Source organism: Notothenia coriiceps, unplaced genomic scaffold, assembly GCF_000735185.1.
Source record: "Notothenia coriiceps isolate Sejong01 unplaced genomic scaffold, NC01 NC01_scaffold00021668, whole genome shotgun sequence".
Taxonomy (NCBI): Eukaryota; Metazoa; Chordata; class Actinopteri; order Perciformes; family Nototheniidae; genus Notothenia; species Notothenia coriiceps.
The window spans coordinates 5,956-15,493 of NW_011354369.1; the positions used below are offsets into that span (position 1 = coordinate 5,956).

The 9,538-nt window shown below is 40.3% G+C and overlaps 1 protein-coding gene across 1 annotated transcript in view; it reads right to left on the bottom strand.

The window, feature by feature from the left end:
* The window catches only part of LOC104953408 (beta-arrestin-1-like), an 8,107-nt gene extending 2,138 nt beyond the window's left edge, over window positions 1-5,969 (bottom strand). Inside the window, exons 1-5 of the mRNA XM_010780352.1 lie at window positions 5,841-5,969; window positions 5,198-5,335; window positions 4,126-4,209; window positions 3,653-3,676; window positions 3,450-3,520 (exon numbers count right to left, since the gene is read on the bottom strand). Of these exons, the coding sequence (XP_010778654.1) occupies window positions 3,450-3,520; window positions 3,653-3,676; window positions 4,126-4,209; window positions 5,198-5,335; window positions 5,841-5,932 (409 nt within the window). The 5' untranslated portion in view covers window positions 5,933-5,969. The remainder of the gene's footprint in view (window positions 1-3,449; window positions 3,521-3,652; window positions 3,677-4,125; window positions 4,210-5,197; window positions 5,336-5,840) is intronic.
* Between the last annotated feature and the right edge of the window lie 3,569 nt (window positions 5,970-9,538).

Here is a 9,538-nt window from a genome sequence, read left to right on the forward strand (position 1 = left end):
CTCAGTTTTCCTATGTCCCTTTAAACTGTGGGTTTTCTCTGGAAGTTTTTTGCCTTTTGTCGATGTAGGGTCTAAGGACAGAGGTGTCCTATTGTATACCTGATATTTCTGACAGAACTGTGAAGTCCACTGAGACAACATGTAACATTTTGATATTGGCTATATATAAACATTGTTGATGATTGATTGATACTCAGATCTTGATACATTGACAAAAGTAGAAGTACTCAGATCTTGTACTTGATAAAAGTAGAGTACTAGAGTGTGGAGGATGAACTCTGTTACAGTAAGAAATCCTGCAATGTAATATGTTCGTCAAGTAAAAGTACAAAAGATTGATTAGTATCGAGTTATTTTAGAACTTTTTTTTTAACTGTATACTGTGTAACGAGTTTGGTTTTAATTTGTCAATAGGGGGCAGAACGCTCAGTCATCTTCATTTGCATTAACCCATGAACTCAGACAATCACAACACACACACACAAACATCACACACACACACACACACACACACAGCACCACACACACACACACACACACACACACAACACACACACACACACAAACCGCAGGGCGATAAATGACCAAATAGCACCGCTCATCCGGTGCTGGCATCAATTATCGGATTTCCTTGTATGTCATGGTATCAGACTACTTCCTGTGCGCTGTGTGGTGTGTGTGTGTGAGTGTAGTAGCGTGTGTGTGTGTGTGTGTGCTTTTTTTGTGCTGTTTGTTGAGCGTAGTGCTCATGTGTGTGTGATGTGCTGGAACTGATAAGCATGAGAGAGTCAGAGGTGATGCTGAGGCAATTGCAAGGGAGAGGAGAGATTACATGACATACACCTAGGCGATTGCAAACACACAGGGTAAGGAATATGATATATGATGTATCGCGTATATGAGTTCTCATGAGAAATATTCAGGGCCACATATTGGCAGTGTATGTTTTAATTAGTGCTGGTTAGCGGAAATATTTGAAATTGAGGCGAGTAATACATGATTCTGTGTCCGCCAAGAATCCTGAACATGTGAGCAAGTCTTTGATAGCCTAAGTTATGTAAAATCTAATCGAAAGCTAAATTGCTGGTTGGCATGCAAATTGTAATTTCGTTGTACTCTTGTGTCAATGACCAATAAAGTTGAATATAATCGAATCGAATCTAATTGCGAATTCAATAACAACTGTTTATTTTTGTAATCGTAGTATGATGACATAAAAAAGTTAGTACCCATTACAAATGTTTTGTGATTATGTTATTAATACTGTCCATTAAGAGTCCTCTCCTCGCTGATGTTCAGTAGTGTATTAATCAGTAATGTATGTGGTCTCTACTCTTAAAGAGTCCTCTTCCTGCTGATGTCAGGTGGTATCATATCAGTATGCTAGTGTCTCTAACTGTTAAAGGAGTCTCTCCTCCTGAGTTCAGGTGTATAGTCCAGTATGTAAGTGGTCTCTACTTTTAATAAGAGTCCTCTCACTGCTGATGTTCAGAAGTGTATTAATTCCCCAAAGTGTATGTAGTGTCTCTACTTTAAAAAAGAGTCTCTCCAGTGAGGTTCAGACGGTTGGGTTATATCAGTTAATATGTAGTGTACTCTACTTTAAAGAGCCCTCTCCTGCTGATGTTCGAGGTGTAAATATCAGTATGTAGAGTGTCTCTACTCTTAAGAGTCCTCTCCAAGCGTATGTTGTCAGGTGTATATCAGTATGTAGTGTCTCTACTTTAAAGAGTCCTCTCCTGCTGGATGTTCAGGTGGGGTATATCAGTATGTAGAGTCCTCTACTTTAAGAGATCTCGTCCAGCTGATGTTCAGAGTGTATTAATCAGTATGTAGTGTCTCTACTATTAAAAGAAGGCGCTCTCCAGCTGATGTTCTGTGTAATCAGTAATGTAGTGTCTCTACTTAAGATCCTCTCCTGCTGATTTCCAGGTGTATGATCATATGTATGTCTCTACTTCGAGAAGAGTCCTCTCCTCTGATGTTTCAGAGTGTATATCAGTAAGTGTATGTCTCCTACTTTTAAAAGAGCCCTCTCCTGCTGATGTTAAGGTGTATGATCAGCTATGTAGTGTCTCTAACTGTTAAAAGAGTACTCTTCCTGATGTCTCAGGTGTATAAGTATGTACGTGTCTCTACTTTAAAGAGTCCTGTCCTGCTGATGTTCAGGGTGTATAACAGTATGAGTAGTGTCTCTACTTTAAAGAGCCTGTCCTGCTGATGTTCAGGTGATATCAGTAGTAGTGTCTCTAACTGTTAAAGAGTCCTCCTCCATGCCTGATGTTTCATGGTGTAGATCAGTATGTATGTCTTCTACTTTAGAAGTCCTCTCCAGCTGATGTTCAGGTATATCAGTATGATATTGTCTCTACTTTAAAGAGTCCTCGTCTGCTGATGTTCAGATGTATAGATCGCGAGTATGTAGTCTCCTACTTTAAAGAGTGCCTCTCGCGAGCGATGTTCAAGCGTGGTATAGTCAGCATGATAGTGCTCTACTACTTAAAGAGTCTCCTCCCAGCTGATGTTCATGTTTATATCAGTAAGTAGTATCGTAACTTTACAGAGTTTCCCACATGACACTACAATTCACCTGTATAGTCAGTTATGTAGTTCTCTACTTTAAAGAGTCCTCTCCTGCTGATGTTCAGGGTATATCAGTATGTATGTCTCTCTAGGTGTATATCAGTCCTCTCCTGCTGATGTTCAGGTGTATATCAGTATGTAGTGTCTCTACTTTAAAGATCCTCTCCTGCTGATGTTCAGGTGTATATCAGTATGTAGTGTCTCTACTTTAAAGAGTCCTCTCCTGCTGATGTTCAGGTGTATATCAGTATGTAGTGTCTCTACTTTAAAGAGTCCTCTCCTGCTGATGTTCAGGTGTATATCAGCGTGTAGTGTTTCTACTTTAAAGAGTCCTCTCCTGCTGATGTTCAGGTGTATATCAGCGTGTAGTGTCTCTACTTTAAAGAGTCCTCTCCTGCTGATGTTCAGGTGTATATCAGTATGCAGTGTCTCTACTTTAAAGAGTCCTCTCCTGCTGATGAGTTCCATAGTGATGTCACTGTGTTCAGGAAGTGTCAAGCCAGCCATAAAAACAGATAAATAAAAATAATAAAGTCATATTTATCTCACTGCAGTCAAAGTACTAAATATAAACTGTAAAAAATAAAGTAAAATGTTCAATGCATTATTAAAGTACTGTTTATTAATCAAATGTATAAAATGGTGTTGTAATTGGGACATTGTCACTGTCTGTGTATTTGATCAACACTTATTATCTTATTATCGCAGCTGAACTGCGTTAACAAATAAAAACTGACATGTTTACAACATTTCATACAGTATGCATTAAGGCCATGCTTCACAGTAATGGCTCAGCTGTAAACACCGGGAAGTGTCCCATTAAATGTCCTACAGAGTCATTATTGACGAGCGTGCAGTGAACTCACCGTCTCTGTAGAACGACTCCTCTAGCGGCTTCGGGTGCATTAACGTGAACGGCAGCTCCACAGAGACGTCACTGAAACACAAATCATCAGAAGCACCGCCATAAAAACACCCATAAGCCTCAGTGGCTTTATTACACACATCTATTACTGGGACTATAATCCCTGCCCTCTGTAAATCTCAGTGACAGAATGAGAAAGGTTACCTCGCCGCCAGATCTCCCAGGAGCCTGAAATAAAAAAACATTAACGCTTTAGTTTCATCTCATTGCTGATGATGTGCCAATAGCGGCCATCTCGGTCCAGGACCAGATGGACTGAAATGCAGATAAAAAGCCTTAGATGGCGGATATCTTTTTTCAGTTCAATCACCAAACTATTGGTAATTGGCCTTGGAGCTTTAAATAACTGAAATGTAAATCAGTTCAACAAGTAAGGAAACAAGGGGGTTGTATACGATCCAGAAAACAGCTTTGACCCCCTCTTGACTTTTTGTCATCTCCAGAGTTAGGCACAGAAACTGGTGATCCTACGGTGCTACAACAAGATGTTTTCTAAATGCTGCATGTTTCCTCAAGTTGCTGAAGATGTTTCTACTTGTGTTTTAGCCCATATGTGTTTTTGTATCTGCGATCTCGTCTCCTCTGATAATTTCAGTTAATGAGTTCAAATCACTCACCCGCCTCGAGACACGACCAGCTTCACTTTGACTTTGTACGACACGATAATGCCGAGGATCTCCTTATTGGCTCCTTCCCTCAACCTGAGCAAAACACATTCAAATGGACCAATAAGAAGCCAGTAGCATGTCAGTATAGTAAAGTCAGAATTCAGAACAAAGTCAGATTTAGTAAGAATTCTCTTTTTTTCTTTCACTTTAGTTTGGATCTAAAAAATTCCCATGTGGCCTTTATCCTCTTCCGTAATACAGTGGTTCAGGAATGAGTCCTAAAACCCGGAAGTGAGTCAGCATTTTACCACTTCCTGTTCCCTCGTCTCAGAGTCAACGGGATTTCTCCATAGGATTTTGGAAAGCAAAGTCAAGAGACGGATCACGTTTTGTTCTAGGACATTAAATCATCAGCAGTGACCCCACTGGTGATTTCTGAAGAGTTGACGTGTCTGAGAAACGATGGTTGTTACCAAGTGGCTGAATAGGACTACAGAAGTCGTGGAGGACGTTGTACGTCATTACGCCGAACACGTAAACACTCCTCTAAGTTAGTTTCTGTTCTGCTTGAAAGCAAGTCCCTGCCTCCTGCAGACTGTTCAAACAAACGCTTCAACTCGTTCCATTTAGAATCTGTGTGTTTGAATATGGATCTTAAGTTGGCGTGACGTTGAAGACGTGCTGCTGGCTTCAGCTGTAGCTCCTTTATAGCATAACGTTAGCATTTTGCTTCTGGAGATTAGATTTATGATTGGAACATTATAAAAGTAGACGTGTGGAGATTATCCAGCTGAACAAAACGTGCATTTATCAAACAGGTTCCTTTTCCACAGATCTTATTTTTTATAATATTCCAAAATCCTCTGGAGCACTCCCGTTGTTTTTTTGTCGAGGGAACCAGCAGCTTCCTTCAGGGTCGAGCTACAGAAACACGTCATCACTGCACCGCTCTGTTGTTACTCTTGTAACTATATACACTTTTTACAATACCTTCAGGCTCAGTTGCAGGATTTCGTGAATCAGCTGATTAAAGAGTCTTCCCCTGTCCCATGGGCCATGAAGGCATCATGTTTTGACTCACAGTGTGCTGGAGGCCAGGTTGGTGTCCTCGTGCTTCAGCTTCCCGTCCAGAGCCAGGCCTCGCTTCTCCCGGTTGCTGGCCAGAAACGGAGTGAGGGTGAAAACTTTGCAGAACGTCGAACTGGGAGCAACGAGATCGCTGAGGACAGAGAAATATAAAATAACATTAAAGATATATCCTTTTGACTTTGAAATATACAAACCCGGGTACGAAATGAACATTATAGCATCGTGTTTAACATGTCAAAGGTATGTTTGTTTATATTAAATATTTCAAAACTTCAAAACAGAGAATATAGTACAAAGTCACTGAAAACGAGAGATTAGCATAAAAATCACCAGATTAACGCGTAAAGTTACTGATTAACGCACAAAGTTACTGATTAACGCACAAAGTCACAGATTAAAGTTCAAAATGACTGATTAACGTCAAAGAATAACGTGTAAAATTACAAATGAGCGTTATAAACACACACTAACATAAAAGTCAGGTATTACCTTACAAAGTCACAGAATCACGAAAGAAATATCTTAAATGATTAGGTTTGTTTGTTTGCAGATGATTTAAATAAATTCCTCACATTACATAAACAGCAGAAGGCTCCAGATAAATTATAAAGAAAGGACAAATAAATGAAACTGACTCTGACTCCTCGGTGGCCACCGGACATTTGTACTGCGCCGTGTTGAAGAGGCAGATATCTGCGTACTGTCGCACTGCGGACACACAAAACATCCGTCACTAACAGAGGTGGAAGAAGTACTCAGGTCTGGCACTTGAGTTAAAGTAGAAGTACTCAGGTCTTGTACTTGAGTTAAAGTAGAAGTACTAAGATCTTGAGTACAAGTAGAAGTACTCAGATCTTGTACTTGAGTAAAAGTAGAAGTACTCAGATCTTGTACTTCAGTAAAAGTACAAGTACTCAGATCTTGTACTTCAGTAAAAGTAGAAGTACTCAGGTCTTGTACTTCAGTAAAAGTAGAAGTACTCAGATCTTGTACTTCAGTAAAAGTAGAAGTACTCAGGTCTTGTACTTCAGTAAAAGTAGAAGTACTCAGGTCTTGTACTTCAGTAAAAGTAGAAGTACTCAGATCTTGGGAGATGTTCAGGTATTAAATAACAAAGTGAACCTTTGAGGTCAGAAAGCTGTTTTACAGAATTGTAATTCTCAGGCGGCTTCATGACGAGGCGACTTTTCTCCAAAAAGAGGAAGTTTGGAGGTTTCCCAGCATGCATTGGGGCTGCGGTGCATTGGTCATGAGTCAGCAGTTTGTAAAAAACAGACTTTCTTCTTCTGCAGTTTGAGATGTGAGTGCAGATTATTCAGGCTGATCAGATGTTTAAGGAACTTTTAAAGAGGATTTGATCAAAACGTCGTCTGAAGGAAATGTTGTGTAATGCTTAACTCTGAGTTTCAGTCCGAGGATTCACTTCAAACGGAGATATAGACCCAACAGAAAGACTCTCGAGGTGCATCTTGAACATGCTGCATGCACGTGCTCAGACTCATAATTCTTCTGTTAGTATTTGATTCTCATGTTGTTGTCTTGCTTTGCAGTCCATTCAAGTTTCCAACGTGCAGAACATATTGAAATACTTCTAATAATCTCTCGCGAAGTGCCGCCATCTTTACGTGAATCTGCTTCAATGTAATTTGACTTTTAACTTTAGTTTATGTATATTTGTATTTTAATCAGAGGGTTTAGCACGAGGCCTTTCTCAGTTCATCATCCTGTGAACGAACGTGTCTCATGAAGATGATTAATACTCCTAGCTTCCAGACACGTTTCCCAACATGCATCTAACTCTCAGACCTTGCAGCATTGCCCCTGTTTGTCCACGTTGTACTCAGAGGGTCTTTTGTTGTGTGGCTTGATTCAAGAGCAGGACATGTTTTATGGTGTCTTCTGACTCTCGTAAAGAGCGATGCATCTTTAGAGATATGCACATTTCTAAAGGACATTCACTTGAAAACGTTGCAGTGTTTCACATGTTTCCCACATCGGGTCCCTTAGCTCGGGTCCAGATGAGTCGTCTCTTTCTCTCTTGAATATTCTGCACGTCTGTGGTCACAAAGCAAACAAACCAACAACAACAAGTCGACGTGTTTCAGAGACATTTCTTCCATATTTTGAGGAGTTTCTGAAGAAACAGGAAGTCGTGCGGTGGCATGCAAATACTTTACGTGTTCTTAAATATTACCAAATCACTCAAAACACCACATGCCGAGTGTAATATTATTATAACATATTCCATCCTGTCATTCAGAAAGCGAGAGGATGTTTAAACACCAACGCTTTCTGTTTAACGTTAGCTGCAAGTCATGTTCAGTGTTCAGGCTGTAATGCTGACTGATGTTGTTTTGAAGAACCTCCCTGCTCCCTGCATGTATCTGGTATTTGCATCATGTATGATATTCTATATGATCTATCTTAATAACCGGTGATCCATCCCTGCTCGTCGTCACGTGGATCAGAAACTCAGGACTTCAGGCTCTCCTCGCTCTCGCTCCGTTACTCAGAAAGCTTTATTATATCAACTGAAATCATGTCAGGATCTTCACTTTGTTTCCAAAGAATCTGGTTCCTTATGCGTCATTAAGGGATGTTTGTTGGTGAAATGCACCCTGGGAGTCGTAGTTGTCGACAGGCTTTTTGAGTTTTTATCAAAGGAACATCGTTTTCCTTTCTGAGACCATTGAGATGATAAAGCTGAACAACTGTCTCACACGTGTGGTCACATGACTCCTCCTGATGTTACTGTAGATCTGCTGGAAGCTAGCTAGCTAGCTCGCTAACGTAGCTTATTTTTTTAGTCACCTTTTTCTTGTTAACAATTTTTTTAGTCAACTTTTATTTTTTGTACATTTTGTAAGTCTACTTTTATTCTAGTCTTCTTTTCTTGTAAACTTCTTTTTGTCATCAACTTTTTTTTCCTTTTATCACCCAATGTTTATTTTGAGTCAACTTTTCTTTGGTTAACTTTTTGTTACGCTCATTTTGTTTTTTGTCGCCAACAATTGCTTTTTTCATGATTTTCCTTTATTGTCATCAACTGTTAATTGTTTTTTGTAAAACATTTTTTTTGTCACCATCCTTTTTCCCCTTTTGTCACCAAATGTTATTTTCTTGTCCGCCACAAGTTTTTGGGCCCGTCATCAACAACTTGACCAATAACCAATAACCAGCTGCATGTGTTGCTGAAGATGTTTCTTCATGTGTTTCTATATCTGCGTCCTTTCTGAGGCTGCATCACGTTTGTCCTGATGAAGAGCTTTGCTAGCGTCTGCAGTCAAACATCAAAGTACTACATACTACTAATCAAACTTTAAATCCAGAAAACACGACGGAGCCAGATGTTCTGCATTCTTATATCATTATCATTTATGTGTTATTTGCATACTTCATGGTTGTTCAAACACTCAGCTAGCTTCCCTGAGCAGCAGCGATGCTAACAGATGTTTCTGTGAGGTATTCTTTACGAGTGAACCTCTGACAGCTGACACAGAGAGAAGCTACACGATGCTAACAGTAAACACTGATAAGATAAACCACCAGGAAAATTCCTGCTTCATTTCTGAGGCGTGTTCACATTCCTGCAACATATTAACCCTTTAGATGAAACACACTGTAGCTTTACACACCTCAGAACACAGCTAACACACACTGCTAACACACAATGCTAACACACACTGCTAACACACAATGCTAACACACTGCTAACACACACTGCTAACACACAATGCTAACACACAGCATGAGGCTAACACACAGCATGAAGCTAACACACAGCATGAAGCTAACAGCATGAAGCTAACACACTGAAGCTTTACACACCTCAGAACACAGCTAACACACACTGCTAACACACAATGCTAACACACAGCATGAGGCTAACACACAGCATGAAGCTAACACACAGCATGAAGCTAACACACAGCATGAAGCTAACACATACTGCTAACACATGTGTGTGTGTGTGTGTGTGTGTGTGTGTGTGTGTGTGTGTGTGTGTGTGTGTGTGTGTGTGTGTGTGTGTGGGTGTGTGTGTGTGTGTGTGTCCCAGAGTTCAGCTGCAGTTTGCTCAGGGAGGGGGCTCTCATTAACACACACACACCCCTCTTTAAGTCAAGGTTTAAAGTCCTTCGGTCACAAAGTGTTTGCTCTGTCCTGATAGAGGGGGGCAGAGTCCAGGCGTGTGTGTGTGTGTGTGTGTGTGTGTGTGTGTGTGTGTGTGTGTGTGTGTGTGTGTGTGTGTGTGTGGGAGCTGTAGATCATCTGTTACCATGTTTCCTTTCAAGAACACGAACGTCACATCGAACATGGTATACACACAGACAAA